The following is an 18985-nucleotide window of genomic DNA, read 5'->3' as shown; positions in this document are numbered from 1 at the left end:
TAAATTCTCGTGGTTATTAATATAACATATATGAAAGTTATTACTTATTAAATATTTATTATTTACCTAACAAATTATTTACCTAACAAATATTAGCTACTGTTACTCTAATACTAAGCCACCGTCATTAACAAAATAAATGATTAATGTGCTCAAAAGGCTTCCGGTGTCGGAAGATTGACTGAAGGTGGAGCGTGTTGTAAAATGTATGTTGCCAAGTTCTTTGTGTGAATAAGCACGCATGAGTGAGCACATAGATCAGTTTTCGTGAATGTTTTTTCACCACGCTGTAAGAATGAAAATTATATATTTTAAATCTTTCATAAGATTGATCTTGTTGAACTTCGGTTGGACACAATTTGATGTTAACTTTCCTCAGGGATATTATTCTTAATTTTCATCTAAAATCGTTTCAGTTTATTGAGTAACCTGTTCAGCCATTTTACTACTTAGTTTGATCAAGTTAATTAAAATTTTTTTAACCTCAGGAACCTTTAAAAGATGATGGAGAATTTGTATATTGCCTTTCTCGGAAAAATCATAAAGGTGTCTATAATCCGTATGACCTCCAGGTGGTCTCTGCTCACAGAGCTAGACATGGCAAAGAATTCTGGATTATTACAGCATCATCTGTCTCCAAGGTAACAGAGGGCGGGCGTGCTCAGCTTGGAGAGTCATAATGGAAAAATATTATTCAATTTAGAATATCTCTGTGTGTTTCAGACAAACCTGGCCATTTGAGAAGTAGCTTATGTTTCAGATCCTCTTTGGGAGAAAGCTTTTTAATGGCGAGGTTCCTTTTCTTTTTTCTAGAGATTTAGGTTTGGGGATTCAATTTTATCTCAAATACCTTAAGTGTGTGTGTGTGTGTGTGTGTGTGTGTGTGTGTGTGTGTGTAAAGAAAACTAGACTACAGGGATTTGCTGACATCATAGGAATTATAATAATAAAAGAAAAAACTGTTTTCTCAGGTTGGTCAGAAAGTTCATTGCCAGAGGTAGAGACCTCACTCCCCCAATACACTCAAATAGCGCTTTGATACTGATCACAAGTTGTGATCATACAACTTGTTACTTGTTTGGGCCGTTTGTTTAGTGTCTGTGGCGCCAGCCTCCCGGCTACACTGTAAGCACGTGTGGGCGGGGCCACATCCAAAGGAAACAAATCTGTAGGTGCACGTGTGGGGATGCCCCGTGTGTATTATCAACTGAAAATGGAAAGCACGACTTCTATATAAACAAAAGTATGCACGTAAATACGTATGTGGTGATATAGGCATACTTTTATTCCTAGAAGACATTTAAGAAAAGGCTACCATTCACATGGGGGAGAGGGGTTCTTTGAGGAAAGAAAGTCCTGTGGTTCTTGAATGTCAAAATGGGGTGTCTTGGCAATGGGATTATTAGCCCCTCTGGAACCACTCTACCCCTGTAGTTAAAATTGAGCTCATAAATACTACCTGTATAGAAAATGTGAGAATTTTGACACTGAAAAGAACAGGCATCTGTGAAAAGTATGTCAAGGTGAGGAAGTTTCTCGCATTCTTTCTCTGTCGGAGCACAAGAAATAGCATTAGAAAAATGGCGAGAATGGAAGCCGTGTGGGACGGGACACCAAGTTTGGGCAGAGACGGAGTGGTGGAGGCCGTGTACAGAGCAGGCCTCATTATCGAGGCAAGTAGTTATGAGGCAAACCCAGGGTTGCCTAAGTCCTTGAAAATTGTGCATATTTGTTTTAAGAAAATAAAGTCATGCTTTTGTGCTCTGTGTTTACAGGTTACTAACGTAGGTGGCGTAGAAGAAGTAGACTCTGTACCGACTGTGGAATGGCTTTTAGAAAGAACGTGTTACCATTTATTGCAGCAGTTCAGGATATTTTCCGAGTTTCGGTGAGATGAAAGAAAACGCAGCCAATTATTTGCAGTACGGTCCTGTTGAAACAGAAACCGCTCGGCTGACATGTGGGTTCTGCCGCCCGGTGCCATCTTTGTGGGGAGTTACAGAGGAAACGGGGTACTCCATACGGGTGTTTTAGGCTAGATGCAGGTGCAGGAAGAGCCTGAACTTCCTCCCTCCCACAGACACAACACACCTACATGTGGAATAATTTCCTCTGGAAAAGTCCTGGAAACAGAGGACAGAGGCCGCATGGAGACGGGTGGAAGAGACAGAGACATGCTCTCACCAAACAGCCTATCCCCAGTACGGCAGCCACAATCAGGAGAGATCTCAAAAATGTGGGGACTCTCCCTGAGGAGTAGGGGATGTTTCACACATCGGGCACCTCAGTTGTTGGGTTCTGCGCCGGAGAGATGAGCTGCCAAAATGTAAAACAATGGGGATTGTGTCCAGGAAAACCATAAAACTGGGGAACAGAGAACCTGCCCGTAAAGGGTTTGCACGCACACTCAACTCACCCTGGGACCCAGAGCAAAAGCTGCACTTTGAGAAGCATCTAGGCCATGCCGAAAGGAGACTGACCCCCTTATTCCTGAAGTGAATTGCAGAGAAGCAGGATCTTCCTGGGACAGGTGTCATTTTGCAATCCTGTTGTACTTTGCTAACGCCAGTGTTGGCATTAGCCATTTTGGCAATCTTCCTGTAACCTGGGCATGCCCCATCACTCCATGCCACAGCCGCACCACAGCCAGCTGGGCAGGCGTCCTGTCCTCCCCTGGCCAAAACTGCAGCCACCTTGCCAGATGAGTGCCATGCCTCTCGGTGCCACAGCCCCGGCCTCCCCATAGCCAGCAGGTGCGAGTAGCCCACACCCGGGACCACCCTGGAGTACCTGGCACTGGTGGCCAGATGGGATTGTGCTTCTCGGCCTCAGGGGTCATCTACACAAGGCCACTTCTTCAAGACTGGGAGAGGTAGCTGTTTTGCCTCATATATAGAAAAAAAACAAAACAAAACACAGAAAATCAGGCAAGATGAGACAGAGGAGTTCTCTTCCAAATGAAAGAACAAGACAAAACCTCAGAAAAAGACCTTAATGAAATGGCAACGTCAGTAAATTACCTGACGGAGAGTTCAAAGCAGTGGTCATAAAGATGCCTCCCGAGCTTGGGAGAAGAATGGATGAGCGCAGTGAGAACTGCAACAGAGAGATGGAAAACTTAAGAGACTACCAAATGGAAGTCGGAGAGCTGAAGCAGAACAAATAACTGAAGTATACACTAAAGGGGTTCACCAGCAGACTGGGCGAATCAGAAGAGGTCAGAGAGTGAACCAGAGGACAAAGCAATGGGACTCACCCAGACAGAGCAGCCAAAATGAGAGAGATGTTTTAAAAAATGAAGACAACTTAGGTGACCCGTGGGACAATTTCAAGCAAAGTAACATTCACGTTATAGGAGCCGCAGAAGGAGAGAAAAGGGGGAGAAGAACTTACCCGAAGAAATAATGGCTGAAAATTTCCTTAATCTGGCAGAGGAAACAGACCTCCACACCCAGGAATCCCAGAGAGTGCCAAATAAGAATCCACAGGGTTTCACCCCAAGATAGAATTAAAATGTCAAAAGTTAAAGGTAGAGAATCTTAAAAGCAGCAAGAGAGAAACAACTTGTTTACACACAAGGTAAACCCAGGAGGCTATCAGCAGGTTTCTTAGCAGAAACTTTGCAAGGCAGAAGGGAGCGGCAGGACATATTCAAAGTACAAAAAAATTGCAACCGATAATACTGTACCCGGCCACTCAGAATTGAAGGAGAGAGAGAGTTTTCATATAACAAAAGCTAAAGGACATCATTACCACCCAACCAGCCTTGCAAGAAGTTCTAAAGGGACTTCTTTAAGCTAAGAAGAAATGGCACTAATTAATGACAAGAAAACATATGAAAGTGAAAATCTCAGTGGAAAAAGGTAAGTATATAGTGAAGGTAGTAAATCGTTTATAAAACTAATATGAAATTCAAAAGACCAACATAGTCAAATTAACTAAAACTACAATAATTAGTTAAGTAATACATAAAAAGTTGTAAAATGTGACAAAAAACCTAAAACATTAACAGAGGGGGATGAAAATGTAGAATTTTGGAATGTATTCACATTTAAGTTGCTCTGAACTTAAAACACATCATCATATACGTACGATGTTGTATCTGAACCTCATGATAACCACAAAAACTTTCAATGAATACACAAAATGAGAAAGGAATCTCAACACTAAAGAAAGTTATCAGATATTAGGGGAAGAGAGAAGGGAAGAATAAAAGAACAGAAACTATAAAAACAGCTAGAAAACAATAACAAAGGGCAGTAAGTACATACCTATTAAAATTAAATGTAAATGAACTAAATTCTCCAATCAAACGATGTAGAGTGACTGAATGGGCTTCTAAAAAAAAAAAGTCTCCTCCATATGCTGCTGAGAAGAGACTCACTTCAAAAGTAACGGCACACAGACTGAAAGTGAAGGTATGAAAAACTATATTTTATGCAAATGGAAATGAAAAGAAGGCTATGGTAGCTTATATTCACACAAAATAGACTTCAAGACTTATAGAAAATAAAGTAGGGCATTAAATAGATAATGATAAAGGGGTCAATCCAGCAAGAGGACATAATATTTATAAATGTATATGAACTCAACATAATGTTTAATGAACCCACCAAAATGTTTAAAGGAAATATCAACAGACATAAAGGGAGAAAGAGACAGCGATCCAATAATAGGAGGGGACTTTAACATCCCACTTTTGTTAATAATTACATCATTCATACAGAAAGTCTGTAAGGAAACATTGGCCTCAAATGACACATTAGACCAGATGGACTTAAGAGATCTATATAGAACATTACATTCAAAAGCAGAATAATATGTTTCATCTTGAGTGCACACGGCACACTCTTCAGGGTAAATAACATGCTAGGCCACAAAAACATCTCAGTAAATTTAGCGAGATTGAAATCATCAAACATCTTTTCAACCATGATGGTGTAGAACTGGAAATCAGCTACGAGAAGAAAATTGGAAAAACCACAAAAATGTGGAGATTAAACAACATGCTACTGAAATGAAGGGACCTTTGAAGGAAAAAAAGGAGAAATTAAAAAAAAAAATACCTAGAGACAAATGAAAACATAAATAGGACATATCAAAAATCTACAGGATGCAGCGAAAGCAGTTACGAGAGAGAAGTTCATAACAATACAGGCCTACGTTAAGAAGAAAAATCCCAAACAGCCTAACTTTAAACCTAAAGAATTGGAAAAGAAGAGCAAATGAAACCCAAAGTTAGTGTAAGGAAGGAAATAATGAAGATCAGAGTGGAAATAAGTAAAATAGAGACTAAAAAGACAACAGAAAAGATCAATGAAACCAAGAGCTCGTTCCACAAAAAGATGAAATTGGTGACTAATGAAGAAAAAGAGAACTCAAAATCAGAAGAAGTTATAACTGACACCATAGAAATATGAAGAATCATAACAGAGACAACAGTCACACACAGGCAAACTGGACAACCTACAAGAAATGGATAAATTCCTAGAAACATATAACCTAGCAAGGCTGAATCATGAAAAGGTAGAAAATTTAAAGAGACCAATTACTAGTAAGGAGATTAAATAATAATCCAAAACTTCCCAACAAAGTCCAGGATCAGAATTCACTGGTGAATTGTACTAAACGTTCAAAGAATATTTAATACCTATTATTCTTAAACTCTTCAAAAAAAAAAAAAATGGAAGAGGAATGACAGCTTCCAAAGTCATTTTATTAGGCCATCAGTTATCCTGATATCAAAACCAGAGGATACCACAAAAATAAAGGGCCAATATCCCTTACGAACATACATGCAAAAATCCTCAACAAAATATTGACAAATCAAATTAGAAAATACGTTAGAAGGATCATACATCATGGTCAAGTGGCATTGATTTCAGGAATGGAGAGGTTCAACATCTGTAAAACAATGTGACATACTGTGATACACCACATTAAAAAAAAATGAAAGATAAAAGTTGTATCATCTCAGTAGATGCAGAAAAAGCATTTGACATAAGTCAACATTCATTTATGATAAGAACTCTCAACAAAGTGCATATGGAGGGAATGTACCTCAACACAGTACAAGCCATATATGACAAACCCACAGCTAAAATAATATTCCAACTTTGAAAAGCTAAAAGCTTTTACTCTAAGGTCAGGATCAAGACAAGGGTGACTACATTTCTTAGCATAGAATTGGAAGTCAGCCACGGAAGTTAGGCAAGAAAAAAATAAAAGGCATCCAAATTGGAAAGGAAGAATTAAACTGTTATTATTTACACATGACATTATACTATGTATGGAAGAACAAAGCTGTAGATATTGCAATCTCAGATTTCAAGATCCACTACAAAGCTGTAGTGATCAAACAGTATGGTACTGGCACAAAAATAAACATGTAGATCAAAGGAACAGAATAGCGAGCCTAGGAGTAAACCCACGATTATATGGCCAATTAATCTTCCACAAAGGAGGCAAGAATATGCCACGGGAAAAAGTCTGTTTCACAAATGGTGTTGGGAAAGCTGGACCACTTGCTTACACCACACACAAAAGTAAACTCAAAATGGGTTAAAGACTTGAAAGTAAGAACTGAATGCATGAAACACCCAACAGAAAGTGGGTGGTAAACTCCTTGACGTCATTCTTGGAGATGTTTTCTTAGATCTGACTTAAGGCAAAGGCAGCAGAAGGGAAAGTAAACAAATGGGATGGCATCTAACGGAAAAGCTTGTGAGCAGTGAAGGAAGCCATCAATAGAACGGAAAGGCCAACTACTGACTGGGATAAGATGTTTGTAAATCATATATAATGAGTGAATATCCAAAAAAAAAGCAAAAAAGGAATTCATACAACTCGGTAACAAAAACAATCCAATTCATAAATGGGCAGAGGATATGAAGAGGCATTTTTCCAGGACCTGCATCCAAGTGGCCAACAGACACATGAAAAGATGCTTAACATCATTAATCAGGGAAATGCAGGTCAAAACCACAATAGGATATTACCTGCTACATGTCAGGATGACTATCATTAAAAAAAGAAATCACAAGAATTGATGGGGATGTGGAGAAAAGGGGCCCTCACTCATTGCTTGTGGGAATGTAAACTGGTGCGGCCACTATGGAAAACAGGATGGAGATTCCTGAAAAAAATTAAAATTAGGACTACCGAACAATCGAGCAGTTCCACTTCTGGGTATCCTAAGAAAATGAAAAGACTACTTTGAAAAGATAATGCACTCCTTTGTTTCTGGTGGCTCTATTTGCAGTAGCTAAGACATAGAAACAACCAAAGGGCTCACTGGTAGAGATGAATGGATAAAGAAAAGGTGGTACCTATATACAACAGAACAGTACTCAGCCAGAAAAAAAAAAAAAAAAGAAATCTTGCCATTTTGCATCAACACGGATGGGACCCTAAAGTATTCTGCTAAGGGAAGTAAGACAGAGAAAGAACTATACCACATCATTTCACGTATATGTGGAACCTAAAAACCGAAACAAAACCAAGACTCATAGATACAGAGCGCAGAGTTGTGTCTTGCCAGAGGGGAGAGGTGCCGGGTGGGGGATGAAATGAGTGAAGAGAAGTTACAGACTTCCCGTTATGAAATAAGTCACAGTGATGGAATGTACAGCCTATGGAATACAGTCGCGAGTGCTGTATTAACCATATGGTCACAGATGATAACTACATTTATTGTAGGCATCAGTTCACAGGGTCTACAGTGTCAAATTACTGTGTTGTACACCTGAAACTAATATAATACTGTATGTCAATTATACTGCGATACAGTTTTCTTTAGGTAAAGGAAGCTTACCCATTTAGGTATGAAAACGCCCATCTTTTTGGATAAATATTGTAAGAAAAAGATTTTTTTATGGTCAGATTGAAGTTAACTATAATGACTTTAATTTACCGTGTATTTTTCATGCATTGATTCATTAAATGAGTATTTATTGAGAGTTTGCAAAAACCACGCATTGTTCTGGATGCTGGAGAGACTCTGTTGAACAAAACAATTGTCTTGCTCTCAAATGTCTTGTAGTGGGTAAGAGGTAAAAACATAAATACGTGGAATATCAGGGGCAGAAGGAATGTTATAGAGGAAAATAGATCAGAATTAGGGGGCTGGGGCGGCTTGGTTCCAGGTCATCACTTAATAACTCATCCAGTTCAGAGTGACACGGCAGGACAAGGACACCAGGGTTTCTGCGAGTCCGATCCTTCACACAGCGGTCCCAGATTTGTTCTCCTAGTGTTTGTACCTGGTTTTTTTCTTTCCTTTTGTTTCGTGTGTAGTTGACAACTGATGTCACATTAGTTTCAGGCGTCCGTACATTGTGCTGGGCACCACGCCGCACCCGTCCCCGAACAGAACCGTGCTGTTACCATAATTTTTTTGTTTCTAGTGTATGTATTTCCTTGTGGTCTGCTGCTACCTGGTGGAGACTAGGAGAAGAGATGTCATATCTTAAATGGTTACATTTGATATCAAATAGTTGGAATAACTAAGAACCTAAGGAAGTTGACTTTTATAAGAGAAGTGAGTGGATTTTGTAGCAGAGAAGTTACTCACTTACAAAACAAGTATTGTGTACTTTTGCTCCACCGTTCTGGGCACTGGAGGTATCATCGTGTAAAAAAACGTACAATGTCTGTGTTCCTGTAGAACTTCATTCTCATGGAGGGAGATAGATAACAAGTAAATAAATAAGATTATTTCAGCTGGTGATAGGGGCCAGAAAGATAATAAAGCAGAGATGTGTGGTTGCTACTTTAAGTAGGACGGCCAGAGAGGTGCTCTTTAAGCGGAGGCCTCATTGGTGAGAAGGACACGTCCACAGGGGGTCTTGAGGGAATAGTTTAGACAGAGCACACAGCAAGGTCAGAAGTTGGGAGGCAGGATCAAGGTCGGTGTGTACCCAGAGGTAGAGATGGTACCGCTGACGCCGAAGTGTCGGAGAGGTTGGTCGGCAACGACGCGGGCTCTGGCTGTCTGTCCGAACCTGAGTCGCATGCCGTGTAGGTGACTGAGAGAGAGTTCTGAGAAGTTCGTCTGCAAGAAAATAGATGATCGTCGCATCCCTGTGAATTAGGTGCCAGTGTAAACTGTCATCGTTGGGCTTTCCGCCGTCATCCTTGCCTTGTAACACATCCTTGGGGTTCGCTCCATTCTAGGTAATTTCAATTGATTAAGCTTTTGAAGCGTAGTTGGAACTGGGATGAGTCATCTTATAGGACATTTAGCATCAGTAAGTCCGTGGTCAAAATGATTCATTTTTTTAAAATTCATGTTAAGCAAAGTAGAAGTTAACGTTTACGCAGATTAAAACCTATAAATTCATTTGATTTAAAAATTTTATTTTTAACATTTTGTAAAGTTTTTTTTTTTTATGACTAATAATTGTAACAACATATCAAGCAGAGAAAAGGTGAATGTGAAGGGTTAGTGGCTCACAGAGGCGATGTGCTGTGTCCGGTGCAGGGGGGGTCAGCGGCTTATGGAGGCGACGTGGTATCTCCGGTGTAGGGGCTCTGCGGCTTACGGAGGTGATGTGTGTCTCGTGCAGGGGTGACTTGAGCTGCAGTGCCCGCCTTTTACCTCGTGGGCCGTCCCAGAGGACTTGTGCCGTGGCCCGGTGTGGACACTCCTCACACTGCCGTTGGGGTGATTCGTCTGGTTTCCAGGGTTCTGGAGTCCTGAGGTTCTGTGACCGGATGGAACCTGTTGGGAGCCTGATTTGGGTCACGTTACCAGATCTGAGGTGTTTCTAAGGCCTTGGGTGTGCCTGTTTGTGTGCCATCATGGGACGCTTTCCGAACCGCTTGCTTGTCCCTGGGGCTCCTTCAGTCTTCTGTGGTTCAGAATCAGCCAGGAAGACGGGCTGCTTCCGATTGGCCGCTCGGGCGGTCCTCTCCCAGTTGGCTCTTGCCTGCCGCGTAAGGAATCTCGCTTTGGCAAACAAGCGTCACCTTGAAAGTGTCACCAGGCGTCACCGTTACCGTCCTTCTCAGACGGGTTCCTTGAGGTTTTAAAATTACAAATGCATCCTTTCAAAAACATAAATATTAAATATCAATATGATCTACACTATCTTAATTTTTTATTTACCAGTATACAGTGATTTCTTACCAACGTTACTTTTCTTATCACTGAAAATTGAACCTTGATTCTTCTCGAAATAGAATCTCTTTTAAAACCAGTAAGCTAATAAAGGTATAAGGGAAAAGAATATATTTTTATAGATTTATATTAATTGGGATGTGGTAACTGGTAGGCTCAGGCGTAGGCTAGGGTGAAGGTAAGAGTCAAGAACTAAAGGTTTTAGCAGTCAAAGGCTTTATTGGGAACTAAGGTCTCGGGCGGGGTTCCGTGACTCAGGGGGAGAGAGAGAGAGGAGTTAGGGAGGTCGCGCCGGGGGTGGTGGGGTAGGGCTTTTAAGCTGCAGCGGTTCCCGGGGGGGCCTTTTTCGCGCCAGGTCGTGCTGTCGCCGGTGATTGGTTGACCTCCAATTGGTTCTGGCAGCTACTAGGGGCTTTTCATTGGGTTGCATTGGCAAGATGGCCGTCCCCTCCACTGTGGTTCCAGGGACGTCCTAACAGTAACTAAACTAATTACGTGTCTATGAGAATTATAATGAGTTTTGATGACATTTACTTTTCTCTGTTCTGTTGATAGTTTGGGAGAGAAGTGATGTGGTCTGGTATTTGCTTTAAGTAAAGTTTATGATGAATGTGACCTGTTCTAGGACATCTAGGATTTCTAAGACGTTACTAAATGTATTCCAAACCATGAGAGACTCTTACAAACTGAGAATAGACTGAGGGTTGATGGGGGGGGGGGGGAGGGAATGGGTATCGAGGAGGGCACCTGTTGGGAGGAGCACTGGGTGTTGTGCGGAAACCAATTTGACACTAAATCTCATATTAAAAAAAATAAAATGAATGTATTCCATATAAATACATGACTTACAAACAATGTAAGAAATATCTTTCCTTTCAGAATTAATAAAGCATTTGTTACTTGGAAATTGAATGTTAGAAGAATGAAGACAGAGAAGAGCAGGTAAGCTTAAAGAGGCAAATGCATTTTTAACTATGTTAAGGGGAAACCTTATCTTAAATATGTAGTATGGAAGCAGGTATAAATCACTTTTCACTCAGCGATTGGAAAGTCACGTCGCGGTTATGAGTAGGTTTAGTCAATCTTACTTTCAAACACCATTTTTGTATATCGCACGTGATGATGAACACTGACGACATTTCCCAGTATGTCAGTCTGCGGCATGAGGAGGTGATAGTTCTGTGGACAGCTTATGAGGACTTCCCCTGGTCGCTCGATTGACCTTTCTGCTTCCAGAAAGGGGAGTGACTACGTCATGGGAGTCAAATGGCTGTTAATCCTGTTTTACGGGGTCTCTGGCAGCCCCGTGTTGTTGTTGTTGTTGTTGTTGTTGTTGTTATTGAACTTTGTACTTTGAGGTAACTGTGATTGAATGCAGTTGTAAGAGATGATGCCGAGAGACCTCCTGTTTCCCCCAGAGGTAGAACCCCCAAACTCACTGTACAATATGGCAGCCAGGACAGTGGCACTGACGTCATCAAGATACAGAAGATTGGCCACCGCAGGGTCCCTCGTGTTGCCCTTGTACAGCCATACTCGCTTCCCTCCCAGTCCCACCCTCTTCCTAGCCCGTGGCAAGCACGACGCGGGCCCCCATTTCTGTGAGTTTGTCTTTTCGAGAACGTTGTATAAGTGCCGTCATGCAGCATACGACCTTTGGGTTGGGGTTGGCTCTTCCCTGAGCGCAACTCTGCACTTCCATCCAGGCTGCCGCGTTTATCCGGCGTTCCTCGATGGCTGGGGAGCGGCGCGTGCTGACAGTGGGAAGTACACGCGCTGTTCTCCAGCGTTTGTTGACTGTAGGTAAAGCCCTCTAAACCGTCATGTGTGGGTTTTTATGGGAACACAGGTTTTCATTGGTCTGGCGTGAATGCCCCGGAGTGCACTCCTGGGTCATATGGCGATTGCACGTTTAGTTTTGTTCTGTTTTTTCCATCCCCGACAGCAACGTAGGAGTGATTCAGCTTCTCCACCTCCCTGCCGCCATTTGGAATTGTCACTGTTCTTTTGTTTTAGGTATTCCGGCAGTTTTCTGGCAGTATCATGTTGTGGTTTCAGTTTGCGTCTCCCTGATGATGTTGGGCATCTTTCCGTGTGCTTATGGGCCACCTGGGAATCTTCTTTGGTGCGATGTCTCTCCATGTCTCTCTGGTGAGATGTCTCTCCATGTCTCTGGTGGGATTGTTTATCTTTATACTGTTGAGTTTTTAAGGGTTCTTTTTATAGTCTCGACACGAGTCCCTTGTGCCTGGTTTATAAACATTTTCTCCCAGATTTGGCTTGTCTTTTTTTTTTTTTTTTTAATTCAAGAATATTTATTTAGCATCTCTACGTGCCAGGCATGAGGCTAGAGTTAGCCTGCTTTGGGAACGGGTTAACATAACTCTCCAGCCTCACTGCTTCGTTGGCCTGGGTGGCTTTGATGCGGAGACTGAACTCCTCCTCTGTTCAAGGGACACCCTTGGCTACAGGGGTGGTTGGAGGGAGGGGCGTGGGTGAGGGGTTGGGAGGAAGGGGGGTTGTCGATGGCCATTCGTTTCTAGGAGGCAGCATATGGTTTGATCACGTTTTCAGATCCGTCTGCCAATCTCGGTCTTTACTTGCTGTGTTTAGACCCTTGACGTGCAGTCTGATTATTTATTTGTTAGGGCTTAAGCTTGCCATTTTATTTCTTGGTTTCTGTTTCTTCCCTCTGCTTTTTGTCTGTTTCTTCTTTCTGTGGATTATTTGAACATTCAACTAAAGCAGTATTTCTCAGAATTCTATTTGGATTTTTCTATACTATTGTTTAACGTATTTCTGTGTAGCTGTTTGGTGGTTGCTGTTGGCGTAACATCATACATACGTAGCGTGCAATTTACTAGCGTTGCATTTTATTAGTTTGAGTGAACTGTAGAAACCTGTTGCATTTTATTAGTTTGAGTGAACTGTAGAAACCTTACCTCTGTGTCCCTCTGCCCTCCCCCATTTACAGTATGACGGTCTTAAATGTTTCCTCCACTTGTGTTCGGCACTGTTACAGTTTTTTGCTTCCACCATCAAATATACATTGTAAAACTCGAGAACGAGAACGACAGTCTATGTGTTTTTAAAATGTATTCAGTTTGGTTTGTTTATCATGCTCTTGCTTCCTTCTCAATGTCGCAGGGCTCCTTGGGCTGTTTTGTTGTGTATTTCTGTTGCGAGAACTTACATTAGCCATTCTGTTAGGGCAGGTCTGCGGGCAGCAAAGTCTCCTGCTTCTCCCATGTCCCAAAGCGTCTTCTTTGTTTCTCTGTCATCGAAGAAGATTCTGCTGAATATGGGATTCCGAGTGGACAGTTCTTTCCTCTGAGCCCATCTCCTGGCCTCCGTGGTCATTCGAATTGCTTTTCTTCTGTAGACGGTTTTTTCTCTTGCTGCTTTTGACACTTTTTCTTTTGGCTGTAGTTTTCGGAAGTTTGACTTTGATGTGTGGTGGTTGGACTTCTGTCTTTATCCTGTTGTAGTCACCTGGCTTCTAAACCTCTGGTTCGTGCATCCGTTGACAAACTTGTTGCATTTTCGTCCATATTTCTTCAAGTGTTTTTAGTCCTGCCCTCTCCTTCCTCTGCTTCTAGGACTGGGGAGGCAAATGCTAGATCTTTTTTATGGTCCTGCTGGTCCCTGAGGGTCCGCTTATTTTTTTCAGTCAGTCTTTACTCTGTTGTTCAGATTGAATGCTTTCTGTTGTTCTTCTTTCGGTTCACGGATTTCTCTGTCCACTCCGTTCTGCTGTTGAGCCAACATACTGAGTTTTCCATTTCAGTCATTATATTTTTTAACTTATAAAATGATATGTCTTCTGTTTCTCTGCTCACCACCACCCAGGGAGGATGACCTTCCCTATTCCCTGCTCAGCTTTCCCTGAAAACCCCCAGAGGACCGCTAGGGAAGCTCACTACCAGTTGCCCGGCGCACGATGCCAGGCTCTCCATGTGGCCTTCCCCCCCTGTGGTATCTCGCTGGGATAGAATGGTGGTTGTTGAAAAGTTTTCTGTCTTGCTCGGCTGCCCCTTTCTGGCCCTCGAGCCAGACAGCAGGCGCTTCTGTCCGCACCTGTTGGCATTTCCAAGCCTGGGCCGTAGAAGGCAGAAGAAGACGCGCCTGATGACCCTGTCACTCCTGGCCGGTCTGTCTTCTCTACCTCTCGGTGTCTTCTCGTGTTCACTTCACATGTAACGTTCAGAGTTTTTAGTTGTACCTGGAGGGAAGAGTAGTGAAAAGTACACTTACCCCATTTTTATAGGAGCCAGGACCTGAGTTTTAAGAGATTTCTGTGATATATGTTCTAATGCCAAGCAGTTCAATCTTGTGAGTCAAGTTTGCGAGAATGTATTTAGCTCTCTAGTACGATACGGTGGAAATTTGTTGGCGAGTTCCTGGTAACACCTTTGCCTGAATAGTCATCAGATGATGCATTATTTTTCTCTTGTCAGATCTCACCATCACAGTTCTAAATGTTTTCATGCTTTCCCCACCTATAATTTGTTTTCACAGTGAACCCTCCCTAGTTTCCTCATATCTGTGTTAAAATAACACACATAAAGTCAATTATATTTTTTTAAAGGAAAGAAGGAAGCTTTAAACAATGCTGGGTAATGTGGATTCGTTACTATGTGAATCTTCATCATCATTCTCTTGTGAATAAATCCCAAGACGGGGTTTGATTTTTTTTGTGGCGGTTCACTTTCTGGAATGTGCCATCTGTCTTTAGTATGATTTCTTTTCTTCCCTGTACTAGATACCCAGGGGAGTGTCCGTGAACAAATTCCACCTCTGTGAGTAGCTCCAGGTTATGCGGGGCCTGTGTCATTTGAGGAGGCCTTTATGACAAAGACCACAAGGCCTTGGGGAGGGGGAGGGCAGTGAGAATAAAGGGCCCAGGGAGCTTCTTCATGGTGCATAAAGCTTTCGCCAATAAAATGGAAAGACAGGAAAAGGCTAATTTCTGATGATTGTATTTTTATATAAAGTATACCAAAATCAGCTATAAAAGTTAGCCACCCCACAAGGGATCGGTGAAGGGCAGAAGCCCCCCCCCCCCCCCCCGCCCCCTTCCTTGATACACTGTTGCACAGGGAGGTTCGCTTTTCTTGATCCAGTTTTTCAGGAGCCTGATCTCTTTCACTTTGCTCTTTTCTCCTTCAGTTCTGTCTTGTGTTGTTAGAAGTGAGAATACTCACCTTTGTGACCACGATCAGACCGGCAGAAAGGGGCAGAGGAAAGAGCAAGGCCCATCTTTTCTATTCTGGGATATAGGTGGTTGGAGAACTTAAGAAACATTCTCCAAATGGTTCCCAAGTCTAGCTAATTTTTCTTCCTGTAATTGGGGAAAACATAAATTGAGGAAAAGTATTTAAATTTAATAGGGGAAGTATAACTTATGTTGTACATCGCTGCCTACTGTTTCAAAGTTGTTAGAACTCAGTGGCGTAAAATTATATCATCACTTGTTTGCCCTCGTATTTTTTTACTCAACACACCCAATACCAGAGCCTTGCTTTCAACATTATCAGCCAAACAAACCCCATTATGCTTATGTTTATTAATGTCATTTAAAATAGATATGATACATATGGATACAAAACAAATTACACGGTTCCCTCTAAGTGAGTTGTATTCATTTTGAACAGGAGCCAGATAAGTCTGGAAAGTTTTTACCTTTCAGGTCATTTTTGTGCCGCCATCTTTTTGGGGCTGATGAGTTATTTCAAGGCTGTCTGCTCTATGTAAAGGGACTTTGTGAAGATGCAGTTGATGGCAAACATGGAAAAGAATATGAAGAAACTCCATCTGCCATTTGCCTCATCAAGGTGAGGAGCAGCATACTACTGTTAGCCTCTATTTGCAGGTAGAAACCAGGAGGAACAAAAGGAGTTTTGAATCAAAGGAACGCCTGTCTCTAGGTCCAGAAGAAACCATCACTACGGATGACTAACGTTCCAAAATAGTTGCAAAGAACATCATTTCCATGGATAGTCATTTTTAATAATTAATAACATTCCTTATTTAAAAAAATTCTTTTAAGTATATTTACTTGAGAAAGAGTGAGCAAGCAGGGTAGGGGCAGAGAGAGAGAGAGAGACAGAGAGAGAGAATCCCAGGCGGGCTCCGCACTGTCAGTACAGAGCCCGGTGAGGGGCTTGAACTCACAAAACATGAGATCATGAACTGAGCTGAAATCATGAGTTGGACGCTTAACTGACTGTGCCGCCCAGACGCCCCTAACAACATTCTTTATACATAGTTTCATCCCTCAATTCAACCTAAGTCTGTTATGAGGCCGTTTCTTTATTTTCAAAACTCTAAATGTGCAATATCATTTATAAATAGTAATTTCTAATATATAATTGTTAGCTACCTGCGATGTTCTTCTCTCTCAAGATTACATGGCAAGAAATTGTCATAAGTTGCCACTTGGAGGTTTTGCTTCAATTTATGGGTTTTTCTGTTCCACAATTCTAAGAAAGGGTGACCTTCTTTTTAAAAAAATTTTTTTAATGTTTTTATTTATTTTTGAGATAGAGACAGAGCATGAGTAGGAGAGGGGCAGAGAGAGAGGGAGACACAGAACCTGAAGCAGGCTCCAGGCTCTGACCTGTCAGCACAGAGCCCGACACAGGGCTCGAACTCACAGACTGTGAGATCATGACCTGAGCTGAAGTCGGATGCTTAACTGAGCCACCCAGGCGCCCCAGAAAGGGTGACCTTCTTAATGAATGTTTTAGTTTATATAGTTCTTTCTTTTTTTTTTTTTTTATGTTTTATTTATTTTTGAGAGAGTGACAGAGTGAGGGTAGGGAGCAGAGAGAAAGAAGGGAACAGAGGATCCGAGCGGGCTCTGTGCTGAGAGCAGGGACCCTGATGCGGGACTCGAACTTAGGAGCAAAACCATGAGATCGTGACCTGAGCCAAAGCCAGACACTTAACTGACTGAGCCATCCAGGCGTCCCTAGAATAGTTCTTTCAGAGAGGTTAAAGTATATAGAACTATATGTTTTAAGTGTTTAGTATACAATTGAACAGGATTCCAGCAGCTTTTGCTTCATTTACCCACGGTGTGAAGGACGTACTAAAAAGTAAAATTGATAGTCATCTAGACTTAAAAATAGTGAAAGGATTTGATAAATCAACTCAAATTGGATAATCAACTAAAAAATTAATTGTGTTGACTATGTATGTGTAATATGGTTAATACCTATAAATCAGCGTATTTTTAGAATTGATTATGTATAGTGGCTGATACGTAGATGCTTAATAAGTAGTCTTCGAGTGAATAAAAGAATTAATGAAAAAATGAATTATTACAGATGAAGTGTATTTTTTATAACTGTATTGTATAATTGAATTGAATCCTTGTTTCAAAAGGATTAAATTCAAGTTAAGTATGAGACATTTCATTGAAGAGTACTTTTATATGGTTTTATTCTAGAAGGAAATTGGTTGGACAGCTATATTAGATTGTTTTATGAGTGACCGAGTCACAGAATTTACCAGTTAATGGTGGGCGTCAAGGCAAAGGAAACTTTAGTATATCCGTGAAGGCTGTGCCTCATGGATGGTAATGCTCACAGAGTGACAGAGAAGGGATGATAGGACTCTTCCCTGGAGACCTTAGACCCTGTAAATATTTGTCAGTTACCTATTTTACGCAGAGGAGATGGGTAAAACTAAAAATGAGGTATTGTTAATTTTCCTTTGCTTACAGTTTATTGGAAGAGATGATTCTTTACATAGAAAAATGATTGCTAATTCTAGAGGTAGTCCCTCAACTTTGCTAATCATTCTAGCCAACCAGGTAGCAAAATAGAAGGCAAGGAGGATTTATCGGCAAACGATGCTTGTGAAATACTCACGCCCCAGAGATTCAGGGGAAGCGGAGACCAGCCTTTGCAGTGGAAGTCTAGGCGTGTTGCGGGAAAGGAGGACGTGATGAGCTGGGCCGCGCTGGATTTGAGGAGCCGGGGAGCTGGGTCGGGTGGGGGAGTGATGTGAATGTGAGGAAAGCGCTCAGTTTATGTTAGATTCGAAAGTTAGGTTGGGTCTGAATGTTGGGCCAAGAATAGCAGACTGAGGGAGAGCTAGGAGCTGAACCTGCTGTGAGCGGGGGCGCTCCTGGTGGGGGTTGTGAGGAAAGTTCGCGGGGACAGGAGTTCCTGAGACCCACTGGAGAAACCAGGCCCAGAAGGAGGGACAGCAGGGATTCGTAGCCTGGAGAACCGAGTCGGGGGCAGGAGTCAGAAGGTGGACTGCTGGGGACGCAGGTACCAAGGAGGGGTCCCCGAGGCGGGTGTGCGCGTGCTGTGTGGACGAATGTGCGCCACAGGGCCCGGAGCGAGTGTGCGCGTGCTGTGTGGACCAGTGTGCGCCGCAGGGCCCCGGAGCGGGTGTGTGCGTGGTATGGTGGGCAAGTGTGCGCGTGCTGTGTGGACGACTGTGCGCTGCGGGGCCCTGGAGCTGGTGTGCGCGTGCTATGTGGATGAGTGTGCGCCACAGAGCCCCGGAGTGAGTGTGTGTGTCTTGTGGATGAATGTACACTGAAGGGCCCCGGGATGGGTGTGCACGTGCTGTGGTGAGCGGGTGTGTGCTTCAAGGCCCTGGAGCAGGTGTGCGCGTGCTTGTGTGGATGAATGTGCGCCACAGGGCCCAGAGCGATTGTGCACATGCTGTGTGGATGAGTGAGCGCCGCAGGGCCCCGGAGCATCCACAACAGATGGGAAAGGGCCTGCGTTCTCATTTCGTCCAGACCTAGGGAGACCGGTTTATCCAAGGCCATAGAACCAGCTGGAGAGTTGGATTTGCGTTCAAGAATAATTGTGTCTTGGGGGCTCAGTACTTTGCCTC

At 42.5% G+C, this 18985-nt stretch overlaps 1 protein-coding gene across 1 annotated transcript in view; it reads left to right on the top strand.

The window, feature by feature from the left end:
* DNAH14 (dynein axonemal heavy chain 14) overlaps nucleotides 1-18985 on the top strand; it is a 328569-nt gene that overhangs the window by 42707 nt on the left and 266877 nt on the right. The window contains exons 6-9 of the mRNA XM_040451938.1: nucleotides 489-641; nucleotides 1776-1888; nucleotides 11000-11062; nucleotides 15810-15954. Coding sequence (XP_040307872.1) covers nucleotides 489-641; nucleotides 1776-1888; nucleotides 11000-11062; nucleotides 15810-15954 — 474 coding nt within the window. The remainder of the gene's footprint in view (nucleotides 1-488; nucleotides 642-1775; nucleotides 1889-10999; nucleotides 11063-15809; nucleotides 15955-18985) is intronic.

Source organism: Herpailurus yagouaroundi, unplaced genomic scaffold (genome assembly GCF_014898765.1).
Source record: "Herpailurus yagouaroundi ecotype Mexico unplaced genomic scaffold, PumYag 205, whole genome shotgun sequence".
NCBI lineage: Eukaryota > Metazoa > Chordata > Mammalia > Carnivora > Felidae > Herpailurus > Herpailurus yagouaroundi.
The sequence above is the reverse complement of the archived record's forward strand: the minus strand, read 5'-3'. Positions and strand labels throughout refer to the sequence as shown.